At 28.3% G+C, this 21,398-nt stretch overlaps 1 protein-coding gene across 1 annotated transcript in view; it reads left to right on the top strand.

Moving 5' to 3' along the window:
- LOC101237455 (ras GTPase-activating protein 1) overlaps positions 1-21,398 on the top strand; it is a 76,667-nt gene that overhangs the window by 4,356 nt on the left and 50,913 nt on the right. The window contains exons 6-9 of the mRNA XM_065816496.1: positions 12,328-12,394; positions 12,569-12,646; positions 12,905-12,980; positions 17,528-17,669. Of these exons, the coding sequence (XP_065672568.1) occupies positions 12,328-12,394; positions 12,569-12,646; positions 12,905-12,980; positions 17,528-17,669 (363 nt within the window). The remainder of the gene's footprint in view (positions 1-12,327; positions 12,395-12,568; positions 12,647-12,904; positions 12,981-17,527; positions 17,670-21,398) is intronic.

The following is a 21,398-nucleotide window of genomic DNA, read 5'->3' as shown; positions in this document are numbered from 1 at the left end:
TATATAAGTTATATATTGTATAATTTTTGTATATAAATATACAAAATTATACAAAATTATATAAGTGTGTATGTGGCGTATTTACCTATGACATATGTATTACACAATAATTTTCCATTAGTCTATGATGTAGGTTTTTACACTTTTCATGTTTTCTTCGTTTGACTAACAAATAAAATTAATGTTTATTTTCACTATGTATTAAATAGTTTTTGTATTTAGCAGTTTTATACTTAAAAATAATTATTGTATAATCAAAACATGTTGAAACTGAAAAAAATTGTTATACTTAGCTATTATCTCTAGTTAACTAAAACTCTTGCTTGACTCATCATTCAGCATAGTCTCATCCTTTTACTGAATCTATCCCTGCATGCTCTAAAAACTTATATTCGTCTAGTTATTTTCCTGCTTCATCTTTCATCTTCCTGTTTTCCTGACTTATAAAAACTACAACTTTTCCAGTCTTCTGTCAACTGCTTCCATGCTCTTTAACTCTATTTTTTTTATTTCTAGTAACTCCCAACTTAATAGTAACTGCTTGCAATTTTGATTGGAATAAATCAGAATTAAATAAATATTCTTATGTAATCAAATCTTTTAATATTAGCAAAGCGCTTTTAAACGAAACCATGATTTGCTTTTATTGATCGTTTATAGTAAAAAAAAAATTAATTTTGATTTTCTAAATTATATAAAGTTATATAATTTTATTGAGAATTATAATAAATAACTATTTAAGCAATAATATAGAATAATCTTTTATTTTTTAAATGTAAATCTTTTAAAAATGTTTGTGTTTTATAAAAATAATGCTTTCAACAACAACTGTGTTTTCAATAAAATTAAAAAAAAAAATCATCAAAGTTAATAAAATTAACAATCAAATAAACATACAGAAACTTACAGGCGAATGAACAAAAGCTTACGTATATACATAGTGAATTACAAGTGGATGAACACCCCTAAGAGGGTCGAAAAAAACATAAACATGCATTTGTATAAAGTGACTTATGAGTGGACCAGCACCGTGCCAGGGGTCCATACAGAACAAAAACATAAGTATATTAAAAAATCTACTCACAAAACACATCAGCGATATTGTGAAGCAGTTTCACTTCCTCTTCATAAATATATTTTACTTTTTAGTTTAACCCTTCAAGTTTGCAATGAAAACAATTTCTAGTTTGCAAAATTAAAATAAAATCATAATTTACTTAAAATGTAATATGCCTTTTATTAATTAGTTTATAATAAGTTATTAAATGTATACATTGCGTGCAGTTTGGAAATTGATCATTATAGACCACTGTTTCAGGGGTCTGGCCAATTGCAGAATTTTTTTAAACATTATAAAGACACTGCTAAAAGAAAAGGTTGTTGTAATAATTTTATAGTAATGCAACAGTTTAATTTTTTTTTGTTTATCTTACTTAAGAAGAATAGTTTTAAATATCTTAAACATATATAGTATATATTAAAACTACGATAAGCATGAAATGGCTATAAAAATATATTTACTTTTTTATTTATTATATAATTCAACTACTGTTAGTTTTATTAGAATCTTTTTGAAATAAAACATAAATACTTAAACAAAAAATTATTATACGCTTCAATAAATTGAAGAACGTTTGTTTCTTTACTTAACAATCATTAATAGTAAGTTGTTACTTTTTATAAAAGTGTTGCTTAATTTTATAAAAGAATTATAAAAGAGAGAAGTTTAGAAATAATTTATTCTAAACATAATTTATTTTGTTTTAGTTAAGTTTTTTTCTTCGTTAAGAATTCATTTCTTTTTTTAGTTTTTTTTTTGGCGCTCTTTGAAATGTTCTCAAAACATCTAAAAAGCCATGGCCATGTTGTGGCAACTAAATATTATATGCATGGTCAGATATAGAGTACAATCACATACGCTTCCTGACCAAGCCTATATATATATATATATATATATATATATATATATATATATATATATATATATATATATATATATATATATATATATATATAAATACATATATATATATATTTTACATATATATATATATACATACATGTATATATATATATATATATATATATATATATATATATATATATATATATATATATATATAAATACATATATATATATATTTTACATATATATATATATACATACATATATATATATATATATATATATATATATATATATATATATATATATATTATATATATATATATATATATATTCACACACACACATATATATATATATACATATATATATATACATATATATATACATATATATATATATATACATGTATATATATATATATATATATATATATATATATATATATATATATATATATATATATATATATATATATATATATATATATATATATATATATATGTATATATATATATACACACACACATATATATCAAGGCTCGGTCTTGGGCCCATTGCTATTCGTAATCTTTGTAAACGACCTGCCGGACAGTATTACTCATCATATGAAACTGTTTGCCGACGACAGCAAAATAATAGACATAATTAAAAAGGAGTTGGACAACATCACTCTCCAAGATGACGTTGACAGAGCAGTGAAATGGTCACATATTTGGCTCTTGCATTTCAACGTTGAGAAATGCAAAGTAATGCATGTTGGGCGCGGATGTAACAAGTCAACGTACAAATACTCAATGTCAAATGTCGACAGCACCCGTCGTCCTCTCGAAGAAACCGCAGTCGAAAGAGACCTTGGTGTGATGGTCTCAAATGACCTTAACGTTATACCGCAAATAGAGTCAGCCGCATCAGTAGCAAATAGAGTGCTAGGGCGACTCAAAAAAACATTTCGCAGACGCAGTTTTTATTTATGGCGCACTCTGTATCTCACTTACATTCGCCCCCATCTTGAGTTTGCTGTACAAGCCTGGTCACCGCATTTAAAATCAGACATTGCCATTCTTAAGCAAGTCCAACATCGAGCAACAAAAACAATATCGACTATTAAACACATGACCTATGAAGATCGACTCCAACGGCTCGGTTTAACAACTCTTGAAGAACGCTGCAAAAGAGCAGATCTTATCGAGCAATTCAAAATCACTTGTAAACTCGAGCTTGTTAGTTTTGTCATCCCGCAAAAAATTTCAAAAAGTAAAGATAAGTATATTCTAAGAGGCCATAACCATAAACTAGAATGTCAGATGGTAAAAAACTGCGAGGAGCGGTATAACTTTTTTTCAAATAGAACTGTCGCCCCATGGAATGCGCTTTTGCAAGAAGCAGTGAACGCTCAATCCATCAACGCTTTCAAAAACAATATAAGAAAGTAACTTTATAGATACAATTGCTGCTTTGTCTGTAGCTTCTGTATCTCCATGTTCGTCAGCATAAGGGGGCCTGGTGTAGCACCTCTTCATCAAATTATAAATAGATTATTTTATTTGTATTTGATCACTGAATAATAATAATAATAAAAAATATATATATATATACATATATATATATATATATATATATATATATATATATATATATATATATATATATATATATATATATATATATATATATATATATATATATATATACATATATATATATGCATATATATATATATATATATATATACATATTATACATATATATATACATATATATATATATATATATATATATATATATATATATATATATATATATATATATATATATATATATATATATATATATATATATATATATATATATATATGTATGTATGTATATATATTTATATATATATATATATACATATATATATATATATTTATTTATATATATACATATATATACATATATATATATATATATATATATATATATATATATATATATATATATATATATATATATATATATATATATATATATATATATATTATATATATATATAATGTTAGGAAAAATGAGATCGGCATCAGTCTTTCAGATATCGGCATCAGGTTGGCAAAAATTATTTAATACAAAGGTCTTACCATAAAGCATTGAAACGAGGTCAGCAATTTTTTGCCGACCTCAAACACTTTCAGGTCAGCAGTTCTGAGTATATATTCTGTTGTATATATATATATATATATATGAAGACCTCAGTGAAAAAACCGGCGTTGTCACATTTAAAAAGTATTGAGAAAGTATTTATTGATCATTAATAAAAGTCTTTATTTAAAGCAAATGAAACTAAGCAATTTAAAAAAATTTATATTATAATTATTTTATTTAAAGTTTATTCAAAAACAAAACATTTTGTAATTTTTTATACAAAAATTTTTTTTTCTTTGCTTTAAATAAAGACATTTATTAATGATCAACAAATACTTTCTTAATACTTTTTAAATGTGACAACGCCGGTTTTTCCACTCAGGTCTTCATATATATATATATATATATATATATATATATATATATATATATATATATATATATATATATATATATATATATATATATATATATATATATATATATATATATATATATGTATATATATATATATCTGTATATATATATATATATATATATATATATATATATACAATCCTCAGAATTAGGATCGGCATTCGGCAATGGCGACTTAACTGCTGACCCTGTTTCTATATTTTATGGTAAAAAGACTGATGCCAACCTCATATATATGTATATATGACCTCACATATATATATATATATATATATATATATATATATATATATATATATATATATATATATATATATATATATATATATGTATATATATATATTTATATTTTTATATATGTATATATATATATATAAACACTGGTAAAAAAAATTTCTCTATATATTGTTTAATGTAGTGTATTATCAATTATACAAAATTATACCAAACTCTTGTTCATAGAAAATTCAAATAATATTGTTTATGCTCAAAATCATTTTTTGTTTGCTGTAATAATATTTATTTAGAAATGAATAAAAATGTAATAATATTTATTTAGAAATAAATAAAAATGTAATAACATTTAGAAATGTAATAATATCTATTTAGAACTTCTGTAACTGTCAAGAAGTAAATACAAAATCTTAATGACTGATATAACAAAAAATTTTATAATTGGTATATTGAAATTAATGATGTCATTAATTTAATTTATCATGTAATAGTTTTTAAATTTAAAAATATCAAATTTCAATATTCCTCATAACAATTTCATCTGTCTATTTGTCTGTCAAATCAGGTTATCCTGTCTATTTGTCTGTCTCTTTGTCTGTCATTTATCTATTAGTCTGTCTATTTGTCTGTCTATTTGTCTGTCAGATCAGGTTATCCTGTCTATTTCTGTCTATTCTGTCTGTATTCTGTCTATTCTGTCTGTCTATTCTGTCTATTTCTGTCTATTTCTGTCTATCCATCTGTCTATTTGTCTGTCAGATCAGGTTATCTTGCTACTGGTAACATGTAACCCAGTACAATCTGCTTCATGTCCTGCTGCCTTGTAGGATATGTCTTTTTAGGCAAAGGCTAGGAGATGCCAACTCCGATTTAAAACACACCCTGCCTTGGGGCTCTTGGTTGAGTAAAGGCTAGAGATGGTGTCTCGATAAAAATACTCATCTTGGGCAGATGTTAAATGCACCCGGCTACTGTCTTGTAGAAGGCCTCCTAGGCAAAGACTTAAGGGGTAAACAGTTTCTATCTGTTGACCAGCCTTGCACCCCTTCTTCATCTATTAGGCTGGCGCAGATGTATTTTTAATACATTGTTTCCAGTTTAGGATGTTGAATGCTGGATCTTCTTGACTCAATGCATGGGTTTTGCTTGTGTCTCTGTTTTTATGACTAGGCAACTCATTCTATTATCTCCTAATGAGGGTACAGCTCTAAAACTCAGTTTTATGGTTCTGAGGCCGGCTGGTAGTCAGGTTTCCCGAACTCTGTGGTAGCTCTCAGAGAGGCTGATTCCATCAACAGCTGAAAAATATCAAAGTACTAACAGTGCCATGTTGCGTATGGATGGTGTCCCTGTTTGTACTTTTGGTGTGCATTGCGGAGGCCACATTTGGAGCCCTTTGTTACGGCTTAGGGTTTATTAGTAGTAATGAGGCAATTGCTTAGGCTATTAAACGGTGTTCTGAGTACTATCTATGCTTTGAGTCAAGTTCTTCAATCTAATTTAAAAATGAATAAAGTACCAAAAACTATAAAACACAAAAAACCATCATCATCACCAAGTTCTCTAAACCTATCATTCACTAATATTCGTGGTCTTCGAAGTAACTTTTCTTCTGTTGAGTCTTATCTCTTGCAAAGTTCACCAGACCTACTTGCTCTTTGTGAGACTAATTTGAGTTCGGCTGTCTCATCTTGTGATCTTAGTGTTGATGGTTATCTGCCTCTAATTCGTAAAGACTCCAATAGTCACATGCTTGGCTTCGGCATTTACATTCGTAAGAATTCACCCATTTGTTGTGAAACTAGGTTTGAATCCACAGACTATTCTTTCATGGGCTTTCGTTTAGCATTACTTCACTCTATTGCCTTTCTCTTTGTTCTATATCGCTCTCCTTCATCTCAAGACTGCATTCTTTTTGACATTATTTCTGATCATATTGACCAAGCCCTCTCTCTTTATCCATCAGCTAATATAGTTGTTGTCGGTGACTTTAATGCTCACCACTCTGAATGGCTTGGCTCTAGTGTCAGTGACTCTGCAGGCATTAAAGCCCACAACTTTTGCCTTTCTCAATCCCTAACTCAAATAGTCAACTTTGCAACTCGCTTTCCAGACAATCCGAATCATTTACCTTCTCTACTTGACTTATGTCTTGTTTCTGATCCTAGTCAGTGCTCAGTTTCTCCACATTCACGCTTAAGTGCTTCTGATCACAGTTTGATCTCTCTAAAACTAATATCTCATTCTTCTTCATCACCTGAATCCCCCTATTATGGAATCTCTTACAACTACAGTAAAGCTGACTGGGATTCTTTCCGTGATTATCTTCTTGATGGCCCTTGGGTAGAAATCTTTCGTCTTCCTGTCGACAAATGTGCTTCTTACATAACTTTGTGGATTCAGGCTGGCATGGAATCTTTTATTCCCTCTCGACGATTCCAGGTCAAGCCTCACTCTCCTCCATGGTTTTCTTTACACTGTGCTGCTGCGATTGCCAATCGAAACCGTTACTTCCATATTTATCAGCAAAACAATTCTCCAGAAAACAGGCGTCTGTTTATTACTGCTAGAAATAATTGTAAAAAGGTTTTGTCTAATGCCAAAACCCGCTGCTCTCAGGTCATGAAATCTCGTATCTCATCTTAAATATTAGGCTCTCGTGACTTCTGGAGAATCTTTAATAGTATCAATAATAAGGGCAAATCTATAATTCCACCTCTCTTGTATGGTTCAGACTTTGTCACCTCACCTAAAGACAAAGCTAAATTGTTTGCTAAAAACTTTTCATCAATATCATCTCTTGATTCCAATAGTTGCTTTCTACCTGATATTGCCAACAAACAGGTTAATCCATTGCTTGACATTCATATCACTCCAGCATCTGTATCTAAAGTGATTTCCTGCCTAGACTCTTCTACAGCTTGTGGCCTGGACAACATACCTGTTATTGTCTTGCAGAAGTGTTCTCCGGAGCTGTCGTCTATACTCTCAAAACTATTCAACAAGTGCTTATCAGAGTCTTGCTTTCTAGCCTGCTGGAAAGCGGCATCTGTTATCCCTATCTTCAAAAATTCTGGAGAGCGATCTGATTCGTCTAACTACCGTCCTATTAGTCTTCTTCCTATCATAAGCAAGGTTTTTGAATCTTTAATTAACAAACACTTAATTTCTCATCTTGAATCTAATCACTTACTTTCTGACCATCAATATGGATTTCGATCTTCTCATTCTACAGCTGATTTGCTAACAGTAATAACTGACAAGTTTTATTGTGCATTAGATAAAGGTGGAGAGGTTAAGGCCATCGCTCTTGACATTTCAAAAGCTTTTGATAAAGTTTGGCATGCTGGTCTTCTCCATAAACTTTCTTCTTATGGTGTATCCGGCAACATCTTTAAGATCATCAAATCCTTCCTTTCCAATCGTAGCATAAAAGTTGTCCTCAATGGACAACACTCTTCTTCTTATTCTGTAACTTCAGTGGTTCCTCAAGGTTCTATCCTTGGCCCTATACTCTTTTTAATTTACATTAATGATCTTCCAGATATTCTCTCATCTAAGGTGGCATTATTTGCTGATGACACTACCATTTATTCTTGTCGTGATAAAAAACCAACACCCTCTGATTGCTTGGAGGGGGCATTTGAGCTTGAAAAGGATCTTACTTCTGCTACAGCATGGGGCTCACAGTGGCTGGTGAACTTTAATTCAGATAAAACTCAATTTTTTTCAGCCAATCGTTATTGCAATAATTTAGATCTTCCTATATTTATGAGCGGTGATGTACTCGATGAGTCATCTACTCTTCATCTTCTAGGATTAACTCTTACTTCCAATCTTTTTTGGAAACCATATATCAAATCAGTTGCAAAATTAGCATCTGCTAAGGTTGCATCTCTTTATCGAGCTCGTCACTTTCTGACTTCGGATTCTATTCTCTATCTCTATAAATCTCAAATCCGGCCTTGTATGGAATATTGTTGCTACAAATACTATAATGGGCACTGCTCTAAAGAGCTAGCGTCTCTTGTGCCATCTCCTATAATTCATTCTTGTGTTACTTGTCATTCAATTAAGTGTCATCCTTTTTCTGTGACTGTTCCTAAGTGCTCCAAAAACGCTTATTCGTCTAGTTTTTTTCCTCGAACATCAGCTCTTTGGAATTCGCTTCCTTTGTCTTGCTTTCCTGACTCATATTATTTGCAATCTTTTAAGTCATCTGTCAATTCGTTATCTTGCTCTACAATCTTCATCTTTTCTCTTTCAGTAACTTCCAACTTTAATTAGTGGCTGCTTGCAGCCTTGTTGGAAGCGAAGATGTTTAAAAAAAAAAAAAAAAAAAAATTTTCAAATTATGTGTATATTAAAAAATTTAGCCTGGTGTATTTTTATTTTATAACATAGAAATTTTAAATAAATTAAATTATTATCAGTGCTAATTCATATTTAATACAGGGTGTGCCATTATAGCCTTTTTCTTTTTAGTTTTTTGTATGCTATATTATATTTAAATGTCCAAATTTGTTCTTATTTCAGATAAAAATTATTTGTTTTATGCCATTTTTTTGTTGCATCTCAAAACAGAAGAATGTATACTGCGTGTATGTGAAATTGTATTATAAAATAGAGCTATCCGTGTCAAATGTAATTTATGATTGGCCGAAACAGAAAGGTAGACGCTCTGCCCCAAATAAAAACAAAGTGCTGACTATTGTTTAAAAGTTTGATTCAAATTAAATCAAAATTTTGGTTTAGCGCTTGATTTAAAGACACTAATTTGTCCACATCCAGTCCGGTCAGCAGCAAATAATGCCAGGGTGAAGGAAAGTGTTAAACCAAGTCCACGAAAGTTTGTTAAGTGTTAATCACTGCAGTTTTGCATATCTGCAACTTCAATGAGATAACTTTTGAAACAGAACCTTTGTCTACACACATGCAAGGTTTAGTTAATTTAAGAACTTTTTGAAGCAGATCATCACAAGTGTCAGTTATTATAGTATTATATATAGTATCAAGTTACTATTTAGTGATTGGATTCTTGAGCAACTGGAGATTGATCCTGATTTTGCTTCAAATTTTTGCGATGAAGATTTTCACCTTGATGGGTATGTGAATAAATAAAGTTCTCATATTTGGACTTTCTGACTGATCTCACTTATCTTTGACAATACACAAGATATAGATGAACTCTCTTCATCCAAAATGAGTGACTGTCTGGTGCGTTTTATCAGCCAAAGGAGTAATTGGTTCATATTCTGTTGAAAATGAAGCTAGACATGCTGGAAAACTTTTTTGGCCTGTTTTTCATCATATGGACCTAGAAAGCTTTTTTTTTTAGCATGAGATAGTGCCACATGCCTCCAAGCTCGAAAAACAATGGCTTCATTAAGATCAATTTTTTCGTTTTCTAATAAAAAAAAAAAATTGAGTTCATTTACAATCAAAGTCAAATTAGCTCAATTTTTCTTTCTGTTTAAAAATATATAGGTTCTAATAATGCACCCTTTACTAATACCATCATACTGAAAATTAAAATGCAATTCAAAATATAGTATTTTAAAGGTAGAAATAATGTAATAATCAGTAATTTAGTAAGTTGGCAAACTAGATATAATCTTAGATTTAGAGTCCTGCAGGAGAATAATGATCTTAGGTAGAAATATGGATATTAGTGCAACAACAGATTGGTTTTAAAATTAGAATATAACAACAGGATTGAAAATGCACAGGATTTGAAAAAAATATTTTATAAGAACTTGGTAAAAAATAAATCAAATTTAAAGAAAGAACAAAGAAAAGTTTTTATGGAAATTAAGGAAAACAAACTTATCGATATATATCCGTTTCATAAAGGTAATAATTTTGTAAGAATAGAACACGATAAAGCGTTAAATTCACAAACAGATTGGCTCAACAAGAGTTGTAAGTGAAGGTTTCACTTCTAGTTACTCTCGAGTCCTTAATAAAAGGAGAGAGAAGGGGGGGGGGTGTTTGTTTATTAACTTATGGAAACATTTCCCACCTACTCCAAGCTTATCAAGGCCACCCGTTCATTAATTTTTACTTGTTATCAACAACAGCATAAAATTGTAGATCAAGTAAATCTTGATTTGTTAAAAACGAACTTTTGGTTTATATCTCATCAAAGTATAAAACTTATATCAGCGTTTAATTATTATAAAACAACTGTTAGAAAATGCGCATTTAACCACAAACCATGCTAGAATTAAATAGTTTTATGCATGTTTTGTAAAAAAATATTAGTTTAGATTTATAAACTGAATATTTTTATAAAACATACTTTTATTGTGACATAAAAACTCCCCCCCCCCATACACTTATTAAATCTGGAATTAAGTTCTCACCCCCTGCCTTTTATTCCTACCCACCCCTTTCCCTTGTATTAAGGACTCGAGAGTATGCTATTAAAATTAAAACCTACCTTTCAATTATATTTCAAATATATATATATATATATATATATATATATATATATGTATATATATATATATAGTTCTATAGTTAGTTTGTTGTGTTTGGGAAGCACTGAAGGAAAAAAGTGATTCTTACGCCAACATATACGTCACTTTTAATTACTTTTGACTTTCGTCCAACATTTGCGTGTTGGATGAAAGTCAAAACCATTAATTTAATTACAAATTAATCGTTTTATAAAAAAACCACAAAAACGCAAATTTAATTGACCAGAATGTTTTTAAAAACATTTTGAATGTTTTTAAAACATTCTGAATGTTTTTAACAATATAAACAATGTTTTTATTTTTAATTTTTTTAATAAAATGTTTTTATTTTTATTTTTTTTACTGTAAATCATGCGCGGAGTGTTGCTACATTGACTATCTTATAGCCTGACTCGCAAGGGAGTGCTGCTACATCGACTGACAAATAGCCTGACTCGCAAGGGAGTGCTGCTTCATCAACTGACAAATAGCCTGACCTACAAGGGAGTGCTGCTACAACGACTGAGGGTTTGGTTGGGGCAGGCAGTCTATCATTAATAAAAAAAAAAATTCCGGTCTTGCATTTTAATTTTTACTTTTTGTCAACAAAATATGGAAAAAACTTTCGGACAACATATAAGGGTTCTATATATATCCTTGCAAAGTTGTCCTTAAGTTTTACTATTATCTGTTTACATAAAAAAAATTAAAAAACCAGACTAGAATAAAATTCAAGATTTTGTACATGTGATGTATGGACACTTCTCACAAGTTTTTTTCTATTATTATTTTTTTTCCATTATTATTTGAGGAGAGTAAATACACCAAGTGAGTTTATGTATTTACTCTCCTCAAATGTTTTCTCTTTTTTAAAACAGTCAATGTATGTACACTCTGCTATACTCCAATACCTAAATTAATCAGTCAATAAAACAAAAATAAAAAAAACAATTAAATAAAACAAATAAAATTGAGTAAAAGTGTTAAAATAAAATTTGAGTATTAAATTTAATGTAACATTTTAATTTAACATTTATAAAAAATGAAAAGAAAAACATTAATTTTCTATGTTTCTGCAAAATTTATTCACCTCATTTTTGAAGCCAAAATAATCGATTTTTATTTATTTTTAAAGCCAAAAAGATTAATATTTTTAAATTAAAATTTTTTGTTTGTTTGTTTTAGTTGGAGCAGTTGGTGATTTTTTAATTCGTCCAAGTGATAATCGCGGAGATTATTCAATATCTTTGAGGTAAACAGTTCTGGATGTAATTTAAAAAAACAAGATGGTATCGTTTAGAAAATAAAATACTGATATTAATAATACTATGCTAAAAATTCAAAGAAAATAAAGCTGAAGATATCACTAAGGTAAATCAATTATCTAATAGCAGTACCAATTAAAAATAAACTTAAAAAAATTTAGAGATCATGCTGGTGTTTCAAGATTCCTTATTCGAAGACAAGGGAGACATTTTGTTATAGGTGGAAGATCATTTGATAGGTATTTTAATTTGTTTTAGTTAAAAATTTTTGCTAAAATAATTTGAAGTAGTATTTAATATTCTGTTTACATTTTGTTATCTATATTTTGCTATATAATAAATAAATAAAAAAGAAACCATTTATGTTTTAAGAAGCTCTATTGGAGGATCTTATCATTATGATTTATCCAGCTCTATTTGATTATCTTTGTTAGTTAAAAAACAACCTTTAATAAAAATATTATAATTAAAATAGTTATTGTTTTTGTATTTTTCAGCATTGAAGCAATTATAGCAAGATACAATACTGAGCAACTTTCAGAGGGAGTTTCACTAAAACAACCATTAGATAGAGTAAGTTATTAATAGATTTATATATAGAATTATAAGTCATTAATATCAATCATAATTAAAACAATTAATTATTAAAATTGTTAAGTTAAAGTTAAACTATTAGGTTGAATTAAAGTTAAGTTATTAGGTTCAATTAAAGTTATTAAGTTATCAATAATTATTCAAACAACCATTAGATACAGTTTTTATGTAGTTTTATATTAGTTATCAATAGAGATTGTAGAGTTTTAGAATTTTATCAATAATTATAACTTTAAATCCACCCCATTAAACATGTTAATCATAAAACTAAACTGAAAAAAATTGGGCAATTATCCAATATATCTGTAGTCAAGGATAGTTTATAGCTCTTAACAGTATCATTATTCAATTTGTTTTCTCTAATATGATTTTATCAAAACATAATAAAAATATTCAAGCTACAGATGAGCGAAGCCTATTTGATTTGGATTTAAAGGGTTACACTCCAAACATTTTGTTTGTGAAATATTTTTAAGTAAGCTTTTTAAAAATTTAAACTTTAACTTTAAATAAACCAAATATTTCAATAATATTAATAATAGTAGTTCATGTTGTGCTTACTATGACAGAAGTTATGCTTACTTGTTACTTGGCCGGCAAAAAACCTTTAAAACAATTAGTGGATTTTGTTGTTAAACTTCATTTCAAAAAATTCCATGCATTTGCAACTCTGTTGGAAATTTTCCTTCAATATATATTAAGTGAATTTTTTGTGGTATTTAAAGCAATATAAGTTAAAATGTGATGCACAATGATACACAATGAAGGCCATTTTCCACTTTAAGTAGTGGAAAATAATTTCCATTGTGTTTCTTGTCAATACTGTGCATAAATTTGTGTTATTCAATTTTTTTCAACATATTCCTTTGCAACAGGCTGCAAGCAACTACTATTAGATTTGGAATTTACTGGAATAGAAAAGATGAATTTTATAGAGCAAGATAACGATTGACAGATGACTTAAAGGATTGCAAATTATATAAATTAGGAAAGCAAGATGAAGGAAGTGAGTTCCAAATAACTGATATTCGAGGAAAAAAACTAGACAAATAAGAACTTTTTAAAGCACTTAGGAACAGTCACAGTAAAAGGATGAGACACAATTGAATGACAAGTAACACAAGAATGAATTTTAGTAGATAGCACAAGAGTGCAGTGCCCATTATAGTATTTGCAGAAAAGAGAAAAAGAAGCAACATCACAACAATGTGATGGATGGAGGTTGGCTGCAAGAGCAGGTCCAACTATGTTTACAATGCGTTTTCGCACCTTGTCTAAAAGAGAATGGGCATCATTGGAAGATACGCCCCAGATATGGCAACAGTATTCCATATAAGGATGGATTTGAGATTTATAGAGATAGAGAATAGAATCTGGAGTAAGAAAGTGTCGAGCATGATAAAGATGTGCAACCTTAGCAGATGCTTATTTTGCAATTTGATTCATGGTTTCCAAGATAGATCAGAAATAAGAGTTGATCCTAGAAGATGAAGGGTAGATGACTTATCAAGTATATCGCCATTCATAAATATAGGAAGATCTAAATTATTGCAGTAACGGTTGGCTGAAAAAAATTGAGTTTTATTTGAATTAAAGTTCACCAGCCACTGTGAGTCCCGTGATGTAGCAGAAGTGAGATCATTTTCAAATTTAACTGTTTTACCAAATTTAACTGTTAGTTTACCTTGTTATTTTTTTCCACTCATTGCAATTTTTTCACTTTTTTTTCTATGTGTATATAAAGATTCCTTTGTGTAATCATTATACAAGTACTTACACAAAAAAAAGTAAATTTAAAAAGATTAAAAACTATATTAAACAAATTTTTCAGAGTTGAAATTTAAGCTTTCTTTAAAATTATGGATTAAAACTTATTCATAGACATTTTTGTAAATATGTACTTATTTTATTTGGTCACAACTTTTAAAAAGAATTTTATAAACTTATTAAATAAATATATTTTTAATATTTTCATTTTAAAAATATCATTTATCACAGTCAATGTTTAGAGTGTATTAAAATTCATTAAATTCATTCATTTATTAAATGATTATATTGCCAAAGAAAACTATCTACTGATAACAAATACATCTTGAAAACATTTGTTTAAAGTATTAGCAATTTTGAGCTTTATCTTGTGAAATAAATTCGTCATCTTTATGTAAAGTTTTTATTAAATCTTTTACCATTTACTGGTTATTAATATATTTATAATATAACAATTTTGGATTCTGCTTTCCTTTTTTAACTAAGTCTTGTTAATAATTAATTCAAGAATTCTTTACTTCAGACTTTACAATTCAAATACTCTACTCAAATTAGTATCTTTCCATTTTGAGCACAGTTTCTTTTTTTCCTAATCAGCCATTTAAGTTAATAATAATTTTTTTATCTTTATTTTTAATGATAAATTTTAATGGAAAAAAAAACTAAGTAAAATAAAAATAGATAAAGGGCACTAAAAAACATAAAAAAAACAGCAAAGATAATGAATTTGATTATACAATATATATTTTGTATACATTATGATTTATTTTTATAATTGAAATTCTGAAATTTTTGGAGACTAATCCCGGGATTGTGAGATTTGTTCGGATTCTAAGATAGCTATGCCTACTAACAGAGGCTTTAAAACACCTAAAGTTTTATTTGCATTAGCAGCAGCCCTTAATGCTAGACACTTGTACCTTAGGTCATCACAAAGTTGAATACCATGGTCTTTTTCTAATGTTTTTGGTTCTATTTGGAATTTTATATTTTCTACTCAAATGTCAGAAGAAACAGCAACTCAGATAAATGCAAATCATTCATGCATACATAATGATAATGCATGCATGCATACTTAATGACTTTAATGCCTAATATCTATTGTTGACATTACAAATAACATGAATAAAACTCTCTTTGCCAAAATGAGCTCAAAATCTGTTGAAATAAAAAAAAAATAGATTTTTAACCTTCACCTGTAAAACTATCTGAAGTGCAGATATGCTGTATTATCCTATGCTTGTTTCGCAGCACTGACATATTGTTTCTCCTATTGTTTGTCAATAAAAATGCTATCAAATATGAAAATTTTTCAAAATGTACTAAAGTAATCAACAACTCCAACAATATTGGAATTGAATTTGTAATTAATCCAATATTTTGTGTCTTTTTGTTTTTATGATTTGTGACTCAAATATTTATGACTGTTTACAATAAACAGATTAAATTTATTAATGTAAATAATATTAATTTTTAAATGTTATACCTATTATTTTTATTTTAAATACTCATGTAAGTTATAAGTATTATATATATAAGAAATACAAATAATACTTATAGTTCCCCAAGGCCTTGTAATAGTAAATCATAAGTTTTATAGTTTTTATTTTGAAATTATGTAATTTTTTGACTTTTAAAAGAATATTAAAGAATAGCAAAATTTTAAAGAAAATTAAAGAAAAATTGGTTGACAATGCTCAATTATTATAATCCTGTAAATTTACCATCGTAATTTATTATTGGTCAAATTTAATATTGCTATTTAATATAATATTGGTCATTGCTCAAATGAGCTATCATTCCAAATTTTATCAACCAAAACTTATTAATACTGTAAAGTAATACTAATTTTTTTAACTGTGATGTAACATAACATACTATACAACATTATGCCAAACATTGGCTCTTTGCCTGAAGAACGTATAACGACTTACAAGTTAGTAAAGGGAATAGTAAGCTTGATTGGTTATTGGAACTTGAAATTATGTAAATTATGTTAGTGTATTTTACAAATAGAGTGCTCAATATTCTTAAAGAACAGAGCAATAATAATTTAGTAAAAAACACTAATCTAACTTTTTTCTTCAACTTGAAGTTTCACAGTTGCTGGATCATCAGGAAGAGGATATATATATATATATATATATATATATATATATATATATATATATATATATATATATATATATATATATATATATATATATATATAATATATGAAATTTTTAACTTTTGTATAAATTTCATATATATTATATATATATATATATATATATATATATATATATATATATATATATATATATATATATATATATATATATATATATATATATATATATATAATGTATGAAATTTATACAAAAGTTAAAAAAAAATTTGTATTAAAAATGGAAAGCATAAAAGTATTAAGCTCAAGTTTGGCATACATGTTCATCATGTGAAGCAAATTTCATTTTCATTAACAGTAGGCAATGTAATCTAAAGTTTGACATTAGTGTCAAATTTTAATAAAGATTTTAAAAAATAATTTAACTAAAAAAATTTATATACATATACACATTTTTTTTAATAAAAAATTTATATTTTGCAAAAGCTTTTGTAAAATATAAATTTAATTAAAATAGGAATATTTAGCTTTTACTCGCTAGGAATATTTAGCTTTTACTAGCCCATTTACTGGACACAGGTCCAGCAAAAGGGCGAGTAAAAGCTAAATATTCTTAGCAATGCATTTTATTAATATGTGTTTTATTTAGAGCAAGTATGAATCATTCTATCACAACTTAAAAAAAAGATCATCCAATGAAACTGCTGTACCAAATATTCCACTTTTAAGTATCAAGGATAGTGGTTCTGAAGAGTCTAATATTACAAAAAGTGGTTTTTTAATTAAGAAAGGTAATTTATTTTATTTTGTTTATTTACTTTTTTTTTTTTTTACCTTTAATATGTATTATATAAACTGGATCAAAGTTTCATTAAATGTTGCGATTTTAAAATTATTTTTTTGAAATCTCTTTAATAAAGGTGTGTTTAAGACCATATTTAAAAAAAAAAGAAACAATTAATTTTGACCGACTTTCCTTCTTTTCCTAATTTAATAAGTATTTTTTAAATGTAGCACTAATCATACTACTAATCAACCATTAGAAATCATCAAGTAATTAACTAATTCAATTAATTAGTTAATCATTTTTCAATTTTTATGTATACTTCCAGAGGCTATTCTAGGAAAAAACTTCGGGCAGCAGTACCCCCATCTTGCTCCCTTCTTCCCCAGAAAAGTTTAGCGGAAATATTGCTGAATATATTTGTTTTTTTTTATTGAAAAAATAATATTTGCTAGAAAAAATATAAATAAAAAAAAAGGGTTCTTAATTTTTAACCCTGTCGAAAATGGTCTAGAATAGCCCCTTTCTTCTTTTTCATTAAATAATGTGTTATACAATAATCATTTATAAAATTTCTCATTTTTTTAGTTTAACTAATATATAATAGTTCATCATTATTTTTTAACTTAGAGTCTTAATTTTAATTTCGGATCTTTACTTTTTTTTTTTAAATAGTTATTTCTAAAACGACACAGAATTAGGACTTAAATAAACTTATAAATTGTATTAACTTGAAAATTGTAAATCTTTACACAAAGAAAGTTTGCTTGTAGCCATATTTATTAAATTATACCCACATTTTTGCTGCAAACAAGCACCACTAAGTTTGGAATTATTAGAAAACAAAGTAGGGTGTTAAAGGGCAGGATATGGTTCCTGATGAGAATTGTAGGTTGTATGAGTCAGGAAAACATAAAGATGAGAGAGTTTCAAAAATTGAAGTGCGAGGAAAAAAGCTATACATAATAGCTCATTAAAACAGCAACCATGATAGTATTTGTTAAAATGATAGTATTTGAAAAAAGCATAAGTGACCTTACAACAATGGGACATTGGTTCAAGTTTGACAGAAAGAGGAGGTCCAACTACATTTACTATGCGTTTTTGACGCATTTCTAGAAGAGAAAGAGCATTATTAGAAGTATCAGCTCAAATATGACAAAAGTATTTACAAATATCTTTTTGTCCCATTCAGGGACATGAGATGAAAAAGGAAATGATGACCACAATAAAGAGAAGCAACCTTAGCTGGCGACTGATTAAGTGCGAGTTTTATAACAGCAAGTCTGCATAAGTGCAAACTGACACAAGTGTAAACTGATGTAAGTGCAAACTTGCATGAGTGCAATTTGGCATAAGCACGGAACTTGCTGGGAAGTCTTCCTTGCTTCATAAAGGTCTGTCAAATGCTAAAATTCTGAAAGAAAAAAACAGTTGCAAAAACGGGCATAAGTGAGAACTAGCATAAGCACACTGAAAGAATTGGTGAACATAAGCGCAAGTGCATAAGTGCAAACTGGCATAAGTGCAAACTGGCATAAGTGCAAAACATTTTCAAAAACTGGCATAAGTGTGCCAAAAGAATATGCAAATAGTGTCATAAATGCGAATTAGCATATCTGCAAACGTTCATAAGTGCAAAACAATTGCAAAGATTAGCATAAGTGCGAATCTTCATTAATGCAAAGCATAAATTGGTGTATGTGCGCAAAAAGAGTTTAAAGACATTGTCATAAGTTTAAATTGGCATTAGGATTCACATTTATGCCAATGTTTTTTAAATTCAGAAACAGAGTTTTGGAGAACACTGTTGTAAGACTATGACAGGAATGTTGTCAGGACCACAAGCCTTAGAAGAGGTTAATTCAGAAATTGCTTTTGACTAATAGTAGCCAGAGTGATTTGGATGTATAACAATCAGTTATCCTTTTTAACAGAGATGGCAGGAAGGGTATAGTCATTAGATTCAAGAGTCAAATTAGAGGTAAAGTTCTTTGCAAATCCTGCTTTATCTGTCTTATCCTTGGGAGAGGTATTAAGCTCAGACTCATGAGTCAGAGATGGAATGTTTCTAATGCCTTTGTTAATGATTCTGTTGATGATTGTCCAAAAGTTTCTAGAGTCTAATTTCTGAGTTTTAGAGTCAATTTAAGTAAACTAAGAATAATGGAGCTTAGCATCAGACAGCATCATTTTACATTGTTTTCTTGCACTAAAAAAAATACGTTTGCAAGTTGCTCTTGTGAAAAAGATGAAAAAAATGAATACAATTTCATAGAGCAGCAGCACGCAAAGGTGAAAACTATGGAATAGAATGAGGTTTGAATTAAAACTGACAAAAAAAAATTTAAACTTCCATACCTGCAGGGTCTGGGAGGTAATGTAGGAGGCACATTTATCATCCAAACAATTCAGTGTAATTAGCATCTAAGTCAAACCCAGCCATGGCCCCGACAAAATTATAAGATTTAGCAGGGGTTGGTAGCCAGGAATAGAAAAAATTTATACTACCTAATATATTATAATTTTATGTTTGCATTTACTATTTATGAAATACTGGCATATATTTATATATTTTTAAACTCTAATTTATTTTCAACAAGAATGCAAGCAACCATTATTAAGTTATGATTTACTTTAAAATAGAGAATAAGTTAAAAACTAGGAAACATATAACTGAAGACTTAAAAAGTTGTAAGTTGTATAAAAATGGTAAACATGAAGATGGGTATGAGTTATAAGGTTTTTTTGGTGTTCAAAGAAAAAACTGGATTAATAAAAGTTTTTATAGCATGAAAGGACAGATAAAGTAAAAGGATGCAACTTGTTGAATAAAAAATCAAGCAAGAATGAGTTTTGGTTTATCTTTTTAGAGATGATAGCTCGTTTGAGAATTGACCATGATTGAATTTGTAGAAAAAAGCAAGAGATGCAACCTTACAACAATGGGAGAGTGGCTCAAGCTAGGCAGATAAAGCAGGTCTAATTAAATTTGCAATGTGGTTTTCTGTGTTTTTAAGGTGGTTTTCTGTGTTTTCTGTGTTTTTCAATGTGGACTGTGTTTTCAAGAGTTTTGAAAAATTCGAACCACTTATTTAGCACTTTTTAAAAGTTTAGCAAAAATTAAAGAGAGTTCTAGAAAACTATTTTTTTAAGACTGATGGAAATCTATTCTGGAGCACAAACTGGAGAAGTGTTTAATTGAGAACTAACTTTAGCATGAGGAGCCAGAGTGATTTTGATGATTAATAATGGGTTAATCTGTTTAACTGTCAGGAAGAGTATGGCCATTATGTTTAAGAGTCAAATTAGAGTAAGATTTCTTGGCAAATAACTCTGCTTTATTCTAGGGAGAAGTAAAAAGATCAGACCCATGAATTAGAGATTAAATGCTAGACTTACTTTAGTTAATGACACTGTTGAAGACAAACCAAAAGTCTCTAGAACCCAACATCTGAGATAAAATACAAGATTTAGTAAACTAAGAATAACAGAGCTTAACATCAGATAGGACCTTTAAATAATAATAGGACATTTTTTCTTAAAAAAGATGTTCTTGTAAAAAAGATGAAAAAAATCGATTAATGTTTAGTAAAGCAACTGCTTATGTTGGTGAAAAATGTGGTGTAGAATGAGACTTGACTTGAAATTGAAGAGAAGTATTAAAAGCTTCCAAACTTTTATTCCAGAAGGAATAAAAGCTTCCAAGATGCTCTTTATGCATGCATATCAAGGA

This window comes from Hydra vulgaris, chromosome 13, assembly GCF_038396675.1.
Source record: "Hydra vulgaris chromosome 13, alternate assembly HydraT2T_AEP".
NCBI lineage: Eukaryota > Metazoa > Cnidaria > Hydrozoa > Anthoathecata > Hydridae > Hydra > Hydra vulgaris.
This window is presented reverse-complemented; position numbering and strand designations above follow the sequence as displayed.